Source organism: Gopherus evgoodei, chromosome 4 (assembly GCF_007399415.2).
Source record: "Gopherus evgoodei ecotype Sinaloan lineage chromosome 4, rGopEvg1_v1.p, whole genome shotgun sequence".
NCBI lineage: Eukaryota > Metazoa > Chordata > Testudines > Testudinidae > Gopherus > Gopherus evgoodei.
The window spans coordinates 86,936,897-86,959,256 of NC_044325.1; the positions used below are offsets into that span (position 1 = coordinate 86,936,897).

At 38.1% G+C, this 22,360-nt stretch overlaps 1 protein-coding gene across 4 annotated transcripts in view; it reads right to left on the bottom strand.

Moving 5' to 3' along the window:
• Window positions 1-2,997: 2,997 nt before the first annotated feature.
• PPFIA1 (PTPRF interacting protein alpha 1) overlaps window positions 2,998-22,360 on the bottom strand; it is a 90,632-nt gene continuing 71,269 nt past the window's right edge. For 2 of the 4 annotated variants that reach the window (XM_030560111.1, XM_030560112.1), the window contains 7 exons: window positions 18,419-18,594; window positions 18,237-18,334; window positions 16,870-17,045; window positions 16,177-16,245; window positions 11,798-11,963; window positions 10,307-10,377; window positions 2,998-4,532 (listed from right to left, as the gene is read on the bottom strand). In XM_030560111.1, the coding sequence (XP_030415971.1) occupies window positions 10,319-10,377; window positions 11,798-11,963; window positions 16,177-16,245; window positions 16,870-17,045; window positions 18,237-18,334; window positions 18,419-18,594 (744 nt within the window). In that variant the 3' untranslated portion in view covers window positions 2,998-4,532; window positions 10,307-10,318. Of the gene's footprint in view, window positions 4,533-10,306; window positions 10,430-11,797; window positions 11,964-16,176; window positions 16,246-16,869; window positions 17,046-18,236; window positions 18,335-18,418; window positions 18,595-21,362; window positions 21,390-21,870; window positions 21,934-22,360 lie in introns of those variants that run through there. The other 2 variants (XM_030560109.1, XM_030560110.1) reach the window with 2 other exon arrangements.

Below are 22,360 nucleotides of genomic sequence, written 5' to 3' on the forward strand. Positions count from 1 at the left end.
CTTTAATGTTTTCCCAGTTGCCTATCGTTTTTCTTAAATCAACTAATGAAGTGCTCGTTTCTTGGTCATATGCACAAACTTTTCACTTTTACCGCAGCTATTGTGGCCCAAGCATCTGGAATACATTTGGCACGTTGCATAATGACATACCCAAAACTTTTAAATATATAATCTACTTTACTTAAAAATTCAGGCTCAGATTTATCTACTCTGACACTCCAAGAAGTGTTCTTATATAAAGTTAAGAACAGCATGTTGCTATTATGTTTCTCTTTGGTGATAAAGAGAGGTCAAACTTTAAATTAAAATTATATTAAAGATTTGTTAATACAATAAAAATAAATCAGTAGCATTATCACTTTTCTATTTGTCCTTCTACTCAATCTCCCTACCAATTCACAACTATTCCCTATTTTAGATAAACTAGCATTTGTCATTATGAATACCCCATGTGAAAATGTTCCCACAACATTCTATGGGAGACTAATTCCCCAATATATCCTCACTTTCAAGATGCTCTAACAGACATTAACTATGAACAGCTTCCCTCATTTCAGTGCTGTAAAAATCTTTACAGCTTTAGGACAGCACACTTTTCAACTGGAGGCCAAGCAAAGAAAGGGAGAGGGGTGGGTTTTTTTGTTTGTTTTTTTAAGTTTAATCTCTTGCTAGTGAGAAAATTATTCTCTACAATCAGAAATGTATCCAGGCTGACATACAAGATGAAAGCTCATTTATGCAAGAAAAGGCAAACTGAAGTGTTATGTGATTGTATTTTAAAACATCACTCACACAATTTCTCCATTTCTCATGTCACACTGAACGTACAGCTGTTGTCCTGGAGGACAAGTTGAAACATCTCATCACTGAAAAATGAACTATAGAAAGATAAAGGCAGACACAAGCTTCGTCTACACACAAACTGCACTGATTTGAAAACCACTTTAAGTGGGTGCAAGTCCCAGTGTGGTTTTCTTAGAATGGCTTAGCTTATGCTTGTACCACTGCAATATGTATTTTCCTCTAAATATTCAGATATTCAAAATTCAGACTATGAGAATAATATAAGTAGTTTGTTGTTATAGCTTTCTAATGGCCAGAAATCTTTGAAGTTACTCAAACTAATGAAAAGAACATTAGCCTTTTTCTATTTTCCTTTATGCAAAATAAGACATTGAGTGTTTAATTTACTCAGACTGGAAAGTGGAAGGATACACTGTAAACATTACTGAATTACTTTCCAGACATCAGTTGAAACAATAAAATTAGGGCTGTTAAGAGACTAAAAAAATAATCGTGATTACACGATTAAAAGTAGAATACCATTCATTCTGTGGTGTAATTGAAATCAAAGTGTACAGTACGGTTTTTTACAGAACAAATTTGTAATAAAAATATAAATAGTATTTTTCACTTCATCTCATACAAGTACTGTAGTGCAGTCTCTATCATGAAAGTTGAATTTACAAATGTAGAATTATGTACAAAAAAACTGCATTCAAAAATAAAACAATGTACATCTTTAAAGCCTACAAGTCCACTCAGTCCTATTTCTTTTTGAGCCAGTCACTGACACAAACAAGTTTGTTTACATTTGCAGGAGATAATGCTGACTGCTTCTTGTTTATGTCAATTGAAAGTGAGAACGGACATTTGCATGGCACTGTTGTAACTGGCCTCACAAGATATTTATGTGCCAGATATGCTGAAGATTCATATATGTCCCTTCATCTTCAACCACCATTCCAGAGGACATTCATCCATGTTGATGACAGGTTCTGCTCGATAATGATCCAAACCAATGCAGACTGACATGTTCACTTTCATCATCATGAGTCAGATGCTAGCAGCAGCAGGTTGCCTTTCTTTTTTGGTGGTTCAGGTTCTGTAGTTTTGGCATCGGACTGCTGCTCTTTTAAGACTTTTGAAAGCATGCGCCACATCTCACCCCTCTCAGATTTTGGAAGGCACTTCAGATTCTTAAATCTTGGGTCGAGTGCTGTAGCTATCTTTAGAAACCTCACACTGGTACCTTCTTTGCGTTTTGTGAAATCTGCAGTGAAAGTGTTCTTAAAATAAACAACATGTGCTGGGTCATCTCTGAGATTCCTATAATATGAAATACCTGGCAGAATGCAGGTAAAACAGAGCAAGAGACATACTATTCGCCCCCAAAGAGTTCAGTCACAAATTTAATTAATGCATTTTTTTTTTAACAAGTGTCATCAGCATGCAAACATGTCCTCTGGAATAGTGGCCAAAGCATGAAGGGGTATACGAATGTTTAGCATATCTAACACGTAAATACCTTGCAATGCCAGCTACAAAAGTGCCATGTGAACACCTGTTCTCACTGTCAGGGAACATTGAAAATAAGAAGCAGGCAGCATTATCTCCCATAAATGTCAACAAACCTGTCTTAGTGATTGACTGAATAAGAAGTAGGACTGAGTGGATTTGTAGGCTCTAAAGTTTTACATTGTTTTGTTTTTGAGTGCAGTTATGTAACAAAAAAAATCTACATAGCTAAATTACACTTTCACAATAAAGAGATTCCATTACAGTACTCGTATGAGGTGAACTGGAAAATATTTTATCTTTTTACAGTGGAAATATTTGTAATAAAAATATAAAGTGAGCACTGTACACCTTGTATTGTGTTGTAACTGAAATCAATATATTTGAAAATATAGAAAAACATCCAAAAATATTTAAATTAATTTCAATTGGTATTCTATTGTTTAACAGTGCAATTAAAACTGCTATTGATTGCGATTATTTGAATTAATCAAGTAACTTAGTAGCAATTAATCGACAGCTCTAAATAAAATCAACATTAAACAAATTGAATAATATAATGGATCATTTGGAGGCTGGTGACAAATGCAAACTTTGACCTCCACCACAAATTTAAATTGAAGTCATATTGAACATCAGTTATCTGCTGAAAGAAGCAGTCATGTCTTCATTTGAAGAGAGATCCACATAGCAGCAATCAATTGTTAAGATGCTTTATTGACAACTCTCCAGCACTCACCACAAAAATAGCTTCATTTTTGCATACGATTACATCTTAGTTTTTTCAATAGCGTTTTACTGGCAGTGGAAAAATGCTTCAGAACTTTATTGAAAGAAAGCAATAAATAATACTGTGGTAAAAATAGTTCAAAGTACTTAGGCTGTACATACTTCGTTACATAATCAGAAGTACACAAAAAAGATTGTTAGAAAAAACATGAAACAATAAAAATGAATTTCAGTTGTACAAGTAAACTAAAGAGAAGAAACCAACCAACCAAACAAAAAGACATGCTATATATATTGTTGCATAATAAATAATGCACCATGATCTGAACAAATTTCTTACTGGCTTTTTAACGTGCCATTCAATGATACATTTTCTACATAAAGCCTGAAATGGCTACAACCATACAAAATTTTAAAAAATCTGGACAATTTTTTAGAACAAGTTTACAAACGAATGCAAAAAGATGACTTACATAGGAAAAATAAGGCCTTTATTAGAAGTTGCACTACTTTATTCTTCAGCATACTGTGCCTTCATCTTTTACTTTTTTTTTTTTTAAAACATTAGACTGCAGTGCTTCATGATTGGTCCACTAAGAATAGTTGCATCAGTGTCTTTTCACAAATGTTTTTAATCAAATGGATATGGGAGGAAAGCACTTTTTGTGGCCTGTGGATTACTACCAGGTCCTTCTTCCTTGGCTGAGAGAAAATATTTCTCAGTTTATGGCTTATGTTCAGTCATTGTAAAGACATGCTATACAAATACAGCAGACTGGAAGTAATGAAGGAGTTAACCAATTCTAAAACATGTTCCATAGTGTTATAATGTTCCCCCGTTTTAAAAATGTACTAAAGCATTAAATGAAGACAAATTCACACTACCTGACAAATTTTCTTTGCGAAAGAGGTACAATTATCAACAGAAATAAAAATAATCTTAGACCTGCTTACTAAAACGTTTATCTCAATGCTTATCTGAAAAAGGCTGGTTAATTTAATTTTTAGAACTAGCTAATATTTCCAAAAAAGACAAAATATATACTGCTTGGTGTCATGATACTTTTACAAAGACAGTAAAATCCTTTTCACCTTCAGTTTCATTATTAAAAAACCCAATGATAATTACAATAACTGCATAATTTACAAAAGCCCTATATTGCTCATAGGGACATATACTTACAAGCATTACAGTACATTCAGTTGGAAAGACTAACAAATTAAGGATAAAAGGATTTGATTTATAGATCAAATACAGATGGAAAAGGTAAGTAACTATATAAATGAAAAGTCACATAGGTTTACTTAAATATAAGAAACATTTAATTCTAAAATATTTTCTCTATGGTACTCATGAATTTATTTGCTAATTAAAATCTCTGTAATAAAATATCTCAAAGTGTCCATTTAACAAGTATTAACAAATTAAAGATTCCACTGATTTCTAAAATACGGTCTTTGAGTTCAAAATGCTGCATATCACCGGTAGAAATAGTGTGGGTAAACTGCAAAATAAAAAAGAAATCCGTTATACAGTGTCTCAAGATAAAAAAAGCAAACATGCATCACATTCCAAGTTTCTCAGTTAAACAGCTCATTGTTGTGGCATGTACTTAACAGATTACTACCATATCATGAAGTATACAGTTCTACTTGGTCCCTATATATGTTTCAGTTGCAATATGAGGCTTGAGGCCAGAGGTCAAACACCTTCAATTCTCAATAAGAGATTAACTTTTTTTTTTTTTTGATATCTTACTGTGTAAAATATATATTTAAAACAACCACCACCACCACCAACAACAACAACGTTAAGGCAATTTGAGTTAAGAGCTTTAACATTCACAAAGAAATGTTTTTAAAGTATCTACTTGATTTATACAGGGATGGATCCAGCTCATTCACATTGACCTTCACCTGCAGGAACTTCCTTTCTCAGCATTTTATACCACTTTTATATACTAAAGTACTTTTATATACTAAAGGCTACAGACTTTGAAGCCCCAACTATACAAGGAAATTGACCTATTGCTATGAAAGCTTATCAGGACCAAGTCCCCTGGAGTGACAGCTGAAAGTAATTTCACTAGAAATATAGATGATAAAATTATTTTAGGCACCACTACAGAAACATGATTTTTGCTTGCAAGTGATAGACTTAAATCAGACAACTTCTGAATTTCTGTCTGTTCTTTAAGAGGCAACTGAAAGATTGATTTGAGATGTATATGATGTATCCTAATATGGGATTCCTTCCCACCTCGTTGTAGGATCTTCTGGGGTACAGTTAAAGGGCATCTTCCGCACATCTATCTATTAAGGCTATGAATGGAAAACTAGAGACTACGAAAAATGATGCACTCTATTTTGCATATTATATGAATATGTACTAATGTATTTACATAAGTGTGTATTACATAGATTCTCCCCATCTGCTTCCCCATCTACACCCACCCATACCATGATTTGGCTCATTTTCAAGTTCCCCATGTCATAGCCCCATCCCTCTGGTACCCTATGTGCCCCCTTTAAATCTTCCCCTACACCATGTGAAGTATTTAGAGCTACCTGTAATACTTTATGAATATTATATGTTCCATATATTTCTTATGGTGTTTGATATAGGATTACATGGGGTTACCTGCATGTATGCAGGAAAGGAGACAATAGCTTCAGGCAGCCCCATTTACTGTAACTTAAGGACAATGAAAGGCATCTTTCACTTTAAAGACCATGATGAATTCAACAGTATGGCATGACACAGAGTGGGGAATGTTCACACTTATAAAGGGGGGGGGGAACCCCAACGTGGGAAAACTGGAACAAAACTATTTGTAGTTATGTTCCTGAAAAATGCTACTTTAAGCGAAAGGATGTCAAACTAATCCAATTTCTCCCTAAGAATTAATGTAAATATAAATGTAAATGGGGGAGGGGGTTAGGTTCCAGGGAAAGTTTTTTCGCCAGACAAAAGACTATACACACCCACACACACCCACTCACCCACATAGTACAAGTTTTGAACAAACAATGTAATACTGTACACAGCAATGATTGTGAAGCTTGGTTGAGTTGGTGAAGTCAGAGGGTGGGATATTTCCCAGGGAATGCCTTACTGCTAAATGATGAACCAGAACTCAGCTGAGCCCTCCAGGGTTAACTTAATGTAGCCTCACAATCTACAAGACAGCAGGAATGGAGGAAGGAGACAGCATGCCAGACATAGACAGAGAGACACACGGTGAGACAGACGCATTGCCCCTTTAAGTATACTGACCTCACCCTAAGTACATTGCCTTTTTAAGTAGACTAGCAAGTTGAGACAGCAGCTGCTGTCAGCAAGCTCCCTCTCTGAGCCCTGTCTATCCTGCCCCTCACCCAACCACTCTGTGGAAATGAGTAAAGTGGGGGGGGGGCAGGAGCGGGGGAAAGGGGACACTGACATTAACCTCTGCACAGCAAGCAGGAGGCTCCTGGGAGCAGCTCCAAGGCAGAGGGCAGGAGCAGCACATAGCAGTGCGGGGAGGGACAGCTGAACTGCCCGGCAATTGATAGCCTGCTAGGCAGCTGCTGTATAGGGAACTTAGGGGAGTGTGGAGCTGTTAGTTCATCCTGGTTCCAAGGCCTCACCAGTTAGCTCCAATGGGCTGCTCTTTCTACAAGCAGTGAACAAGTTAGGAGGCTGCCAAACAACATTATAAGGGAGCATTGTGCAACTTTAAACAATCATGTTCTCTAATTGATCAGCAACAAAACAACAATGTTAACCAGGATGACTAAGTGAGGAGTTACTGTTGGTTATTGTCCACCAGGGCTGCCTCGGGCACAGGTAGCCCTATGAGGGGCCAGGATCCCCTGCTGCTCCCTGGAGTTGGATCTCTCGCTGGGCTAAGGGGTCTGGCCACAGCAGTACCCTGTGTAGTTCCAGGGCAGGCATGTGGCCTAACACAGGTCCTTTCCTGGAAGCCCCCTTGTCCTGCGGTGCCAAAGGGGCCTTCAGCTTCAGCCACGATTTGGGCACTGGGGAAGGGGAATGGTGACAGGCGGGTTCCGGTGCTGGCAGTGCCCGCATCCTGAGAGAGGAGATGAGGAAGTGTGTGTGGTGGGCACATAGCCATCTTTAGGAGGTAAGGAAACCACATTTGTCAGCCACGTGGGGGCTTTCAAGAGGACTCTGGTGTCTTGATCTTGTGTATGACCCGGGATACAAGAGGGGTTGGAGGAAAGGCATATATTAGGGTGCATCCCATTTGATAAGAAAAGCATTGCTCAGGGAATGGGATCCCAAACTTGCTCTGGAGCAGAAGTGCAGGCACTTGGCGTTTTGGGTTGTCACAATAAGGTCTATAGTTGGGAACACCCTATTTGAATATAGTGCTCCTGGTTCCTTTCCCACCCATGGTCCTGGGGAAATTTTCTGCTTAGTTCATCTGCTGTGGTGTTTTGGCATCCCGGGACGTAGGAAGCTGAGATGTCGATGTTGTGACTGATACACCAATTCCATAACAGCATGGCTTCTGGGCACAGGGATTGTGACCGTGCCTCTCCCCCTACCCGTCAGACAAGCAACATTGTCTGTGAGGATCTTTATAGTTCTGTCTGTGATCACAAGTAGGAAATGGGAACATACATTGTGAACTGCCCGCAGGTACAGTAGGTTTATATGTAGAATGGATTCCGATGGTACCAGCAACCTTGAACCATATGATTGCGCAAGTGTGCTCCCCAAGCTAGTAGGGAAGCATCTGAAATTATTATTATTGTTGGAGGGTTCTGCGCAGATGTTGTTTGGTTGGGTCCACAAATGTAGAAAGTTTTTTAACTTTGGTTGGCCTCATGAGATGTTTGTTTATGCTGTGTCTGTGTGTAGCATACACTGTCTGGAGTCAGTCTTGCAGGCCTCGAATGTGGAGTATGGCATATTTCACAAACATTGTTGTGCATGTGGCCCAACAGTTGGAGGCAGGTCTTGGCGGATGTCTGGCGAGTGTCTAGTGTTGTGGAACTTAGACTAAGTAAAGCTGTAAATCGGTGTCAGGGCAGCAAAGCTGTAGCCTCCGGATAGTCGAGGTAGGCCCTGATGAACTCCAGTCTCTGCACAAGTGTGAAGATTGATTTGTGTGTGTTTATTTGTTGGCCCAGACGTGAAAATAGCTACGGTGTTTTGAATAGCTTCTACTGCCCTTTCTTAAGTCGCTGCTTTGGAGTAAGCAATCGTCCAAATAGGGGACTATTATGACACCTTGTCTGTGGAGATGAGCCGCCACCACCGTGAGAACTTTTGAAAATACACTTGGAGAAGTGGACAGTCCAAAGGGCAGTACTTTCTACTGAAAATGGTCTATTCCTAGAAAAACCTGAGGAACCTCCTGTGTATGTATCGTTATATGAAAATGTGTGTTCTGGACGTCTCTTTCCAATGCTGGAATTATGGTTGCTAATGTGAGCGTCCTGAAGTGTTGAGTCTTCATGAATTTGTTGAGTCTTCTTAAATCTAGAATAGACCTCCATCCTCCAGATTTTTTGGGGGTTAGAAAATAATGTGAGTAGAATCCCCTCCCATTTGTCTGACGTGATGATCTGCCAGGCTGGGTGGAATGGGGTCAGTCTCTGAATTAGGGCCAACTCCAGGGCTTTTGCCGCCCCAAGCCGGGGGTGGAGCTACAATTGGCGGCAGCTCCACCGCGCCGCTTTCTTCTTCAGCGGCAATTCGGCGACAGGTCCTTTCCCTGAGAAGGACCAAGGGACCTGCCGCCGAATTGCTGCTGAAGAGCCCGACTTGCCGCCCCTTCCCTTGGCTACCCCAAGCACCTGCTTGCTGAGCTGGTGCCTGGAGCTGGCCCTGCTTTGAATGGATGGGAAAATATGAAAATATGGAGTAACTAAGCTATTCCCAAAGGATATCTAATAACTGAAACTTAATTTCCTATATAAGAGAAAAAAGTTTTGTTTTTGTTTTTAGAAAAGAAGAAAACAAACAGAGAAGGAGAAGTAACTATAAAGCTAGCTAACAACAAATTTAACTAAATAACTACAGTAACTATTCTTAAGTAGAGAGGCACTACTAAGTGCTCCATCTCAAGCTGAGAGCAGCAGAGGAGGATCTGAGGAGGGGTTGGCTGCACAGCTCTAGGTAACCGCCTGAGGTGGCGCAAGACAGGGAAAGGACATGTATGACCCAACCAGGCACTGCTACTACAAATCTCAGATTACAAGCACAGGGGCTCACAATCACCTAACGCAAAGTTCCAAAAAGGATACTCCTTGAAGAACCACCACAGGTTGCCAAACCTAGTTAGACATGCTGAGCAACTGTGGGTGGTACAAGAGTGCTGTAGCCCTGGGCCAGGTCTAAGAGTGGGAGATTTGTGGGATTCCACCCAAGAACAGATGAAGGCAACAGGCTTCACACCTGAGGGAGTGCACTGAGAGACCAAGCTATTCCCTCTCCACCCTCTCTTGCTCCTCCAATTATCCCCATCCCACTAGTTTGGATCCCCAAACATACTTAGCCCTGGTCTACAGTGGGGGAGAGGGGGAATAATGTAGCTGAAGTAGACTGCTGCCACTCCCTTGTTGACTCTACCTGCGCCTCTCACGGTACAGGAGTTGACGGGAGAGGGCTCAGGGGGTGGGTGTCAATTTATCGCATCTAGATTAGATGCAATAAATCGATCCCCACTGGATCAATTGCTGCCCGCTGATCCAGTGGGTAGCGTAGACATACTCTTACTTAAATTTTCCCATTACCTCTATTTTCCCTGAAACTAGAGCAACAGTACTCTGCCCACTGTGAATGAAAACTATTTACTTCCCCCTCTCAAATTAGATTTCACTTTCTCGTTGTTTGCGATGTCATAATCCAGCTAAGACTACCAGCTGACTCTGTGAAGTCCTTGAGGAAAATCAAAGTAGATAAGGCCTGAATTCCTAACTTAAAGATGACCAAAAATTCAACACTTTCTGCAGAAAAATCCTTTCATGCCTTTTTGAAAATATATCATTAAAGAAAAAAAAAGAAAAAAGACCAATTATTTTCCGTTTCAAATTAACTTTAAAATTAGGATTATATTATGCAAAGATTGACAGCCTTAGCTATAAGGAACCACCTTAAAATTCTCAATACAGTATTTATATTTTAAACTGACTGGTGGTTTTTTGTTGTTTTTTTTTTACACACATATTTAGATATTAATAGTTTTTGGAACTGGTTTAAACTTTAAAATTTATATTCTACAAAGGGGCCTATTTTACTGCTATATCTATCCTTTTCACTCACCAACAGACGCCTTTAACAGGAGTACGTCCTTACTGTAGTGGAATCCAGCCTTTGTGTTCCTGATACATTGCCTGTTTCAACAATCATAGAAGGAAGACATGCAGAACACAGCATGCAGTTAGTCTTCAAAAAAAAAAAAAAAAAAAAAAAAAATCACACAGCAATATGATTATAGCTACTGTATATGCTCAACTAAGGTTACAATAAATTCGAAAAGCAGAATTTAAAATAACCTTAAGTTTGTCTATTTACTAGTTTCAGTTTCAATGCTTAGCTTGACAAAAAAATCCTAATAAAACAATACCCATGCAAGCTAGGGCACTGCAAAATGGCAGAAGTGAATCATCATGTCTAGAAGTACAACTATTAATATTCTTCTTTACAAGATTTCTCTCAGTTTTTGACTGCACAGAAGAAAACTTGAATTTTTAGAATGCGAATGTTTAATATTTTATATTTAAATCAAGTTAAACATTATATGGTGCAAAGAACTTCTGGACTGGATATTTTACACTAGTGAGAATAATATTTAAAATGTTAAGCATTCCACTAACATTCTTAATATTTGTGTGTAATATACAGGGGTTCTTCTTAAACTTCATGTATTTAGTTCAAGTGTTCAAACAAAACAGGCACACTATCAAGGACCTTTGGTCTAAATTTGACCAAAAGAAGTTCTCAAATTGTAATTGCCTGGTACATTCCGTCACCAATAAAAATTTTCCATTTGGCAAGCACTGATTTTTATCTGTGCTTTGTAAAACCAAAAATTAAAGAGAAAGCTTACTCATCTGCTACCAAAAATTATATTTGTAATGTAGACATGATTACCTTTTTATCTCTCGTCAAATTCTGCTCTCAAGTACATACACGTGGCTCTTAATAAAGTCCACACCGGTGGGAAAACTGTACTGTAACTTAATTTATCTTACAAATACATTCAATAGTTAACTGATTTACGAAGCAAAAAGAAAACGATGCCTTTTACTACTACATTATTCTGTATAAAAATAGGCTCAAAGATTTTCTGCTATTTTTTTTAAGATGAAATTTCCTACTCTTATTTTTGTTTTCCAGTAATTCTTATCAATGGACATTACTGCACTGCCTCACATCTAGGCTTTACTTGTGCTCTTATCAATACTAATTAGAAATGTACAGCTATTGCCCCCTTTTCACAAGTTAAGAAAATATCAGTAAAATAGTTAGTGGAATGTCATCTTATTTCCATATTCAGAGATACGGAAAAAGTATATCCTAGATAAAAAGACCTTCTAGTTTTTCCTAGAGAAAAAAGGAACTATATATCTGCTAGAAAGCTCACACAAGCTACTACAAAAATAAATCTATATTTGAAACAAAAAGTTTTACACATATAAACATGCACAAGGCAGATGCTTTTATGCAGATTAAAAGATTCTGGCTACTTAATTCACTTACAACCTCAAGCAAAAATGTTCATGCTTAAAAATAGCAAAGTAGTTTTTGTACCATCAATTTGCATCTTCTTTGGCTGCATAGAAGGTGAAGACATTGAGGAAGTAACTCTGAAGTTTGCAGGAAGAGTCTCTGCAGATCCAGCAGCTAAGCCTCTTATGTCCTTTGGTCTAAACTTCTTTCTCCATGAAGGTGCTCGTCTAAAGCTTTTATCATCATCCTGTCAGATTGATCAGCATTATTAGTAATTCTAAAAACAGGATTATTTACCATAATGAATATCTTTCCTCACAACTCCAAGCACCTACGAGTCAAGGTGCTTAGTATTTCTTGGAAAAAAAGATCTGGCTGCCTATCTTTAATTTAACTGTATATTAATGTATATTTAGGATTTACGATAATTTACAAATGCCATACAATCTAGTAGTGAGAAGTAAACAGAAAGGTTATAAGAGAAGACAAGACAAGAGAACACATTCGGGAACATTAACCACCAGGTATAAATTACTTTAAAATAACCCCTTTGGCCTCTTAAATTCCACTTTTGCTGGAATATCTATATTGAAATATAGCAGTAGGGCACAAAAATTTGACGAAAGGACTGATTAGTGAACGATAAACAGTACAAAACAACAATAGTACTACAGTACCTCCCTAACTTATGCATCGTTCCATTTTTAAGTGATTTGAAACCTTTTAACAGAGCAATGTGGAATGGAGCGCACCCTCAAATTGAACTATTTCTTCCCCTCCCCCCGACTCCCTAGTAGTGCATGTACAGCTTAAAAAATTATGTTTTTTAATTCACAAGAATGACACTGGACCTACTAACTAAGACAGCTGGTGCCCTGCCCGTGAGATACAATATCCAGTAGAAAAAATATCTTGTAAGTTTATGTGCATATATATCCATGGATTGTTTATATTTATTATCACAACCCACTACAACTGATCTGGTTAAACATTCTGAATGTCAGTTTTTAAATCTCAATTTCTTTTGGATTTAGAATTAAATGGATGCAAATATCAATTCCTAAAGCAAGACCTCCATAATTTGCTCTGGCCCTTGGGCTGCATAAAAAGGCTGGAGTGGCATAAAAGTGCTCTAAAAGCTCCTTTTTATATTGTGGGAAGATTTTCTGGTGCAGTCACCATGGAAGACAGCGGTAAAGGTGCTTTCCAATGACCCTTCTTGCAAGCTGTAGTTTAGAGGGTAAGCTGAAGGTAGAAGGCATGTCAGGTGGGGCCGCAACACAAAGCAAGGCAGAGATTCCAACTAGGCAGTGCTGCAGCCTGTAGTGCAGCTTGGGGAGGAAAATGAGACAGACACCCTCTCGCTCCTTGTGTTGTCTAAATTATGGTAGGGACCCACATCCAGTGCTGCTCCAGAGAGCACAAGGGTGTCTTACAACCACCGTAAATACCTCTTCCACTTCTTAAATATATCTACATTACAGATGTCTTTCGATGGTATGTACAGTACATATCTGCATAGCCCCCCCAGCACAGGTATAAACAGTAGTGTAATTGGTGTGGCATAGCTTAGGCAACCAGAGTAAAGACGTGCCTGAAGGGTGTTCATATCCTACATGCTGTCTACTCACCCAAGCCAAACCTTCCCATCTACACTGCTATTTTTAATATTGTAGTGTCCTGCTGTGCGAGCCTTTGCCCTCTGCAGGAAGAGATTCCCTCATTCAGGAGACAGCTCTGGCAGGAGGAGGCAGATGGGAAAGGCTTATCTTTTTCCTGCAGCCTCCCATGGCCGTCTTTCTTTGCCACAGAAAAGAGACTCCAGAAGCTCCCCATTTCTGGAACCTTTCCCCACAACAGGGAAAGGCTCTAGCAGCAGAGAGGCAAGGGGGAAAGCCCTTCTGTCTGCCCTCTGCCACAGCCTTTCACAGACATGTAGCTACACATCACAGCATGGACGCAGCCTGGTTTTGGCTGTGCCATGCAGCTACATGTACAAAGCTTTAAAGTTGCACCACAAAAAATCTCAAAAAATGAATTCTTCAATTTCCTAATATGTCATTTGGAATTTACTTTAAATTTGTCTTCTAAGAAATAAATATTTACATGAAGATTTCACCATGAATGATCCCAGCCTGCTTGAAAGATTAAAAAAAGATCACTGGGCTATTAGTGACATACAGCTGTCTCTGGTAGTATATTCTGCACAAATACTATACAATATATTACTATGCAAGTTTGAATTTGGCTGGGAAATTAGGGTTTAAATCTCACTGCTTTCAAAAAGTACCATATAATCTTTAATAACTGCAAATGGAAAGATTCTAGGTTTTAACTCTCTTCTGGAAAACGGGCACTTCAAGCGCCAATCCTCCTAGCACTATGTGGAGGCATCAGTTAAGTACTGAAACAGAGTAAGTGCCACTTATTGAACTGTCATTACCACTACTGCAACACTTGGGAGGCTTTCCATTAGTCTCATATCCAACGTATGGAACAGATACTATCCTACATAAGAGATCTCACAAAAACACTGCCTTATAGCATGGGCTGCAAGCCATGCTTAAATGCACTTGCTAACTGAAAAGGGAACAGCTTAAACACATTTCTTGGGAAAAAAAGATCCAATCTATGTTGATAACTGGGCACTAAAAGAAGGGGAAAAACAAACAACAGCTGATTGGGTGGACTTGTGAAAAGGAGTGGAATGGGGTGCAGCCTTCAGAAGAAGAAAGTTCTGCTTTAAATTGTTCTTTGTAAAAGCAGATAGTTCCAACTTCACCCACTCCCACTATCCACTCCAGTTAAAAAAAATGGCAATTAAGGTACCTAAAATGCTGTGCTGTGGAAAAAAGCAGCTCATAATATATGGAGATATACCTATCTCATAGAACTAGAAGGGACACTGAAAGGTCATTGAGTCCAGCCCCCTGCCTTCACTAGCAGGACTAAGTATTGATTTTGCCCCAGATCCCTAAGTGGCCCCCTCAAGGACTGAACTCGCAACCTTGGGTTTAGTAGGCCAATGCTCAAACCACTGAGTTATCCCTCCTCCCATGTAACACAGACTGATACTGAACTATTTAGATGAAAATCAAATGGGTCCCACGCACTAGAAAAGAATACTAAAAACCAAAGTGAGCAATAATAGATGTAGCTTTCCTGGGACTAGCTCTCTCATTGAAGCAAGTAACTTTTTCCTTCTACCTCTGAGGTTATGCATGGCCTCTGAAGGGCATTCTGATGATTATCATGCATCTCTGCATTGAAAGTCATCAGAACAACATCCTATTTCTCTTGATAAGAGTGCTAAATAAACATTGTTACATATGGGCTGGGGAAATCCACTTCCTCAGAGATGTTTTAAATGTTCATAAAACCACTTTATAAGTTCTGTCATGGGACAGTAAGTTCCATCATTAAAGCACGTTTGTTCTTTCTTCACCTCAGCAGGTAACAAATCTGCAGTACGTCTATGATGCACTTTGCACTGCACATCTGGCTACATCAGCAGCATAGAAGTTCAAATGAACACATGCTCTTGAATATTTAATCCACCACTGGTGCCACTTGAAAGACAAATTTAAGTTTTATTCTTCATCTTATCACTACTGTTTTTATTTTCTTCAGCTTCCTTAATATTACAGTATCACTTCTAACTTTTCATTTAACAACTGTGACCATCTACTCCATGTCCATGTTTTATAAGCACGTGAAAACACTGGTGCTGCACTAAACATCACGTGTGAATACAAAAAACTACAGCATCATGATACAGTAAGATTTACTAACCCATTTGAGTAGTGAGCAGCAACGATAAACACACTATTTTCACCTACATTGCTTAAGAACTAAGATGTTCTTGCTTTAAAAATGCATTCAGATCAGAAATTGGATAAGGATACAAAGTATATGAGCTTTTGGTAATTTTATCTTTATCTTTACATCTTTACATTTTAAAAGTTATAAAGCCAACGGCCTACTAGTAGTGTGCTCAAGAGAGACCCAGAATTAGAACAGAAGGAGTGCTGCAGATTAAGGTACATTGGCGGAGCTACATGCTTACACACACCTATACATACTAGGTCTTATTAAGTGAGTGTCAGTAGTCCCCCACTCACTTAATATTTTAGGAAGAGAGATGGATTCAGGCAAAAGGGCATTCTCTAGCTCTAACTATGGTTAAAGTTACAGGCAGCACAAATTTTCTGAGCACCTCACACTTTGAAGTTCTGAATAATTCTGTCTAAATGTGAGCCAAATATACACAAAATACATACAGTAACTCAAAAAGAAAAGAAAATTCAAGTTAAGACTTCCACTTCTTAAAAACCATTCTCTGTATAGTAATAGTTTAAAGAGACTATCCAATCCAAATGCCTTCATTTTAATAATAGGTTGATCAGAGATCAGGCTTCTTCTTAATGCAAATTAAAAGAGACCAATAAATCAAAACTCACTTCATCAAATCTCCTGTCAGTGCCCATAACAAGAAGGTTATTAAATTCTCTCTCCAAAACAGCACGAGCCTAAATTAAAAATAAAGGCATTAAAGTGAGTCTTGAAAGGCCAATAAACCACAAGCATCTACAGTACATTTAAAACACTATTTCTATGTACACATTACAAAATGAATATATAGTAACACTATTATCACAGTAATATAGTGTTAATTTAGTACTTGCTAAGTTGCAATTACACATTTAAGCGGGGATTTCAGTGCAGTCATAATCTTATATCAGTGTCATGAAAATTCATGATATCAGATGCAAAATTAATGACTTTACAGTGAAAAAAATCATTTTTCTTCATATTTACAGAGCACCTAGCATACTGGGTATTACAAGAAACAAATAAGTGATAATAAAGGATAGGCCAATTTATAGGAGAAGATGTGCTGTGAGAAAACAAAGCTGTTTAAACACAAAAATTAATTAGAACACATGATAAAATTTTCCATAATTTCTAAGTTTTATTGCAATATGTTTCCAAGTCTATGGTAGAAGACACACTATAGATAACATTTAATTTTTAAAATTTCTACAGTTGACTAAAATGATTACTTGCTTACATAAAATTAGATTGTATGACAATATGATTAAAATGGCTATGGAAAAAAAAATCAGCAGACTTGAAGTTATTACAGTTATTACCTGTGTGTTCTGAGTAGGTATTTGTAATAACAGAGCTAATGCACTGAAATCAAAAGTTTCCTCTAAGGCCACAAGTGCACCATGAACTCCACTTTCTATAAGGTTATTTGCATATTCTTTAAGACCGATTGACAGTACCCAGCGAATCATTCTGTCATTGCTCCATACAAGAACATCTAAAGAAGAAAAACAAATATGCTATATAAAACTGTATAACAAAATGTCTATACAAATAACTTGTTTCCTCTATATTACATTGGCATAGGGTTCAGTTGCGTCATTTAGGCATAGGCCACAGCAAGGAGTGATATGGAGCCAACCAATCTCCGGGAGAGTTCAGAGGGAGAAATCTGCTTGAAATAAGTATTAAATATTTGGGTTATTTAAATTTGATAGTCAATTCATTTTATGTGGTCTCTAAATCTTCAATATGCAGCAAATGTTTTTATTGACAGAGAATTCCTTCCTGTGCTCCAGAGTGCAAAGGGAGACAGTGCTCATTGCCACACCTCTTCGTTTACTGCCGTTTACGCTGTCCTGCTTTATGGGTGGGTGTGGAGAAGTGGGGGGATATAGCCTACCCTCCTCCCTGCCTGTGAGGAAGTATGGATGGAGTAGTCCTTGGGCTTCTCAGACTGCATGGACTGCACCTTTAGCCTGGCACTATGTAGGTGGAAAAGCTCTTTCCATCCCACAAACACCTTTAATGGTTAGACATTCCTATCCTTGGAGAGCTGGAGCAATTCTATATTGATAAGTTATTTCAGTTCTTTAAAAACAGAGTGATTTTCCCTGCAGCTTACTACTGCATTTGATCCTTCTTCTTCCTTGGGACTGCAGGAGGTAAGGTGCTGGCTTGAATTCCTACTTCTGCTTCCCCACTACCTCCATCCCCTCTTCAGTCTTCACAAATTAACTGGATGTTTTTCATTAAACCACCAACACCACCACCACACTAACAAAATGGTTAATATTTGCAAACGATCAGATAACTGTAGGCTTCAGAGTTACTGAAAAAATGGGGACAACTGTCAACTCAGAGACGTCTTCTTAAATAAAACAGTTTCTTTAGCTCACACTTGGAAAATTTTCTTCAGAACAATAAGGGTTAGAAACAAAATTAAATGAAAGCTCATTTCACTGCGCAATTGCTCTACAGTGGGTTCTATGAAATATTCTGTAGCTACAGAATTGTAGACTACACAGGGCTCTACTAATACGTTGCTTCCGTATGGCACTTCTATGACACCATGAAATAATCCTTCCATTTTAAAGTAACTGACTTAATTTTAAAGTAATGCAATATTGAGGCATCTTACTGGGAAGAGTTTAAAATCTAAAGTGAAGCCAAGACAGTAATAGTTAACCTTTTATTTCATTCTGGCTTTCTTCTCTTCTTCTTTCAAGTTCTTTTCGGTCATAATTTAATTTTCGCAAACACATAATACCACACTGGAAACTGTTTCTGTTGGGAAAAGAAAACTGTATTTAGGGATAAGCTAGAACACTTAATTAAGAGTACAATGAAGACTGCTTTAAGTCTATTTACCTGTGAAAACTGTCAACCATTTTAAGTTGTCCTCGGAGATCTTTCTTAGTCAAGTGATCTAGCATTCTAGCATCAACAAGACATTCCATAAAGTAGCTGCGGTATTGAGGGAGCCCCAAACTGGGGAGCCACTCATTGCCAATCCACTCATGGTTCATATCACCGTATGCTAGAGTCTGTTTTAAAAAAAAAAATAAGAATTAAGTGTGATTTACTCAAATCAAAGGCAAAGAAACACTAAATGTCTTTCCCTAAGCTTCACAGTAGTATATAGTATTTTTAAAAGTTGCCTTGCCTGCCATTTTTTAACTGGTACTTTTTAGTTTGGAAAAATACATTATTGAAGTTTGCCACTTTACATTTAATCTTTTTACTGGAAAAGGATGCTTATTAAAAAAAGGGAATATAAAAACGTTCAGAATAAGTAAAATTTCCATTAATTTTTGGATCAAATTTTGATGACTTTTTGCATGTTCCTCAAATTCAAGAACATCAAGTTTGACACCATAACAACATAAGAGATGAGATATTGAACCCACCATGTCTCATGAAAAAAAACTGATTTTTTTTTCTCAAGTGGTATAGGGTATTTTATTTTCCTGCACTCCCCCTATTCAGACAGCCAAATTCACTGCAGACTTCTGAATATTAACAGGAGTTTTGGGGAACTGATACTGGTGAAAAAAACAAAACAAAACACTGAACATCTTTTTCTGGGCTCATAGCTGTAACTGCTCTTCCCTATTTTGAAGACTCCTTGTCTTTGAATTACAAGATCTTGGGGAGATTTTCAAAGCGCAGTTAGGTCTCTGACTCCCATTAAACTCTGAGCTTGAATGACAGTTACTCTGCCAATGAACTAGCTGGAAAAGTAGTTTAAAGAGGTTTTAATAAAATGACTACTAACTTTGCTTAACTATCATTCTTCGAGATGTGTTGCTCATATCAATTCCATGCTAACGGTGCGCATACCATGTGCACAGTTGCTGGAGTTTTTTCCCTTTCTGATAGCCATAAGGCCGGCCCTAGCATCTCTTGGAGCCCTGCGCACAGACACCGGCATAAGGGGTGCTACTGGCTCCGTACTCTCTCAGTTTCTTCTCACCAGTAACTCTGATAGAGGGGTAAGGAGGGCGGATCATGGAATGGACATGAACACCACATCTCGAAGAAAAACAGGTACAGAAGATTAATAATAGTTTTTTTCTTCTTTGAGTGCTTGCTTATGTCAATTCCATGCTAGGTGACTCACAAACAGTATCCCCAGAGGTGGGCTTGGAATTTACAGTCATGCCGACTGCAACACTGCTCTCCTGAAACTGGAATCGCGACAGGCCTATTGGGTGATGGCATAGTCGGACAAAAAGGTAGGAACCGATGACCATGTCACAGCCTTGCAGATGTCCTAGACTGGTAACTGCATGAGTAATTCTGCTGATGAAGCCTAGGCTCTTGTGGAATGAACTGTCATGACAGCTGGAGGCAGAATCTTCGCCTGCTCTTGGGAAGCCCGGATGCAGGTGGTTAGCCAGGATGAGATTCTTTGGGATGACACTCAGTCTTTTCATCTTGTCCGTCACAGCTACAAAAAGCTGCGCAGACTTGGGGAAGGGCTTAGTCCTTTCAATATAGGCCAGGGCCGGCGTAACGTCTAATGTGTGTAGTCTCTGTTCCTGAGCAATGCTGTGAGGCTTCAGAAAGAAGACAGGCAGAAAAATGTTCTGTTTGATCTCTGTTAGGGAAGCCCTGCGAGAGCAAGAAGATTGTTCCAGGCAACCGTTACTGGCAGGAAGAAGGAACTGAGAGGGTGCAGATCTGGCAATGCCCCTTATACCAGTGTATGTGGGTAGGACTCTAGAGGGCACTAGGGCCAGCCCTACGGATACCACTACGGGAAAAATCTCCAGCAACTATGCACATGGTGCACGTGCACACCTAGCATAGAATTGACATGAGCAAGCACACGAAGAAGAAATTATACTTTCCATAACAGGACTGTGCTGGAGGCCAGGGAGTAAACAAGAAGTTGTACAGCCCAAAGATATTGGGTTAAAGAAGCCCTCCTCAGTTATTTTACTTTTTATCGTTTTTCTATATTATATTCTCTCTCTCTCTCTCACACACACACACTCTCTCTCTCTCTCTCTCTCTCTCTCCCTGGACAGACTCCTTCTCATTAGTTGAGGATACAAATGGGATTTACTACAGATCTAAGACAGAACAACTGTGCAAGCAGGACTATACTGGTGACACAAAAATCACACTGTGCCTGGACATAGCATCTCTATGATAATAGAAGTTGGCCAGTGATCATGGTAACGGTGAGACTGTATTAGGGTCTTCCATAACAGGCAGATATTTTCCTTGAACCATTGGCCTGACACAGAGCCAGCATTTCCATAGCATTCTAGGCTTTAGATGCAATAAGGAGTTATTTTGTATTAAATCAATCCTCTAACCATTTGATCTGTTCTGCTGTTCAATCCACAAAGTCATAGACCACAGTTTGAGAGAGAACAGTTTTCACATTAGTTTGTTATAACGTCACAGAAGACAAATAGTTTAAGTAACAAACAATAAGCAGAACTTTTGAATATTCCTCTTATGTTAAATAGCCTTGGAAATTAAGAGGAAAGAAAAACAATATATTTTTATTTATAGACTTTGTGCGGTGCTCACTGTATTATGACAGTCTTAACTTCTAAACAAAATGTGGTTGGGTTTTTTTTCAAAATTTGTTCATGATGCATCAGAAAATTTTAAAATGAGTGAACTAAAAAATACAGTCAGAGAATCACACTGCCAGTTTATAAGGTTAGTAATAATATCGACAAATTTAGATCATCAAAACATTCTCAGAGGAAAACAAAGATTATAATTCATGCTTTAATTGCACAGTGTTGCTTTACATATACTGTATAATAGATTACACAAAATCTCCAACCTGAGCCCAGCTTCCCTCCTCATCTTCCTGATGTTATGTGGTTAGAAAAGCAAAAGAACACACAAATGTTAGTATTTATAAGTTTAGTATTAAGAGCAAAGTTAAAGATGTAGAGCAGATGCAGTATCTTTATGGCATGCTAAAAATCTAAAGAATGCTAGCAACATGCATTTAAAAACAATATAAAATTTAATAGAAGTAGGAAAATGTTTGTACCAACTGGGTTTTCTGTAAAGAAGAAATTTACGTGCAAGTAAACTGTACACACAACAAAGTCTGCCTTCAGTAAGAATCCTTGTTGATTTTTTTTATCCCCAAGGGGGGAAAAAAAAAGTAAAGTGTGAATTATAGTTTCATATAGGGTTAGTAACTAAAGGAAGCCATAATCCAAATACTTGAGCTTTTTTAATACTTTCATTATTTTGAAAGACTAAAAGGCACATGATTCAAGCAATCAAAAAGTGGAAAAAGCACTATAAGGAACAGAAGTGGCAGTGCTGTAACTAACCGTTTGTGGCGTGGCTGTAAGATTTTCCATTTCTTCATGTGTTACCCAGACATTTCCCGTGGTCTAATATGACCCCACAGTGAACCAATCACATCCAATGAAAGGAAAGCAGTAACAAAGAGGAAAGGTTGCAGAATATATAAGCAATAGGTGAATATAAGGAGCAGGCATGGGCAAAAGCAATGGTTTCTAAAGTCTGAAGAACAAATTTACTTAAAATGATAATGTAGAATAAAGGTGCACTGACATGGGACATTTCCCTTCAAAGATTATTAAATAATTACAACATGTGTTAAATAGTTTACATTGATGTGATTAACAAATCAACTATGACAAGAACTGGAATGGTGAACAACATTCTAAAATATTCATTTTAACAATGTCCCTTTTATAAGTTATTTGTTTTTAACTACAAATTATCCTTTGGTGTGTTGGATGTACTTCTGGACAACATTCTAACATAACTGCAATTTTAATTTTATTAAACATT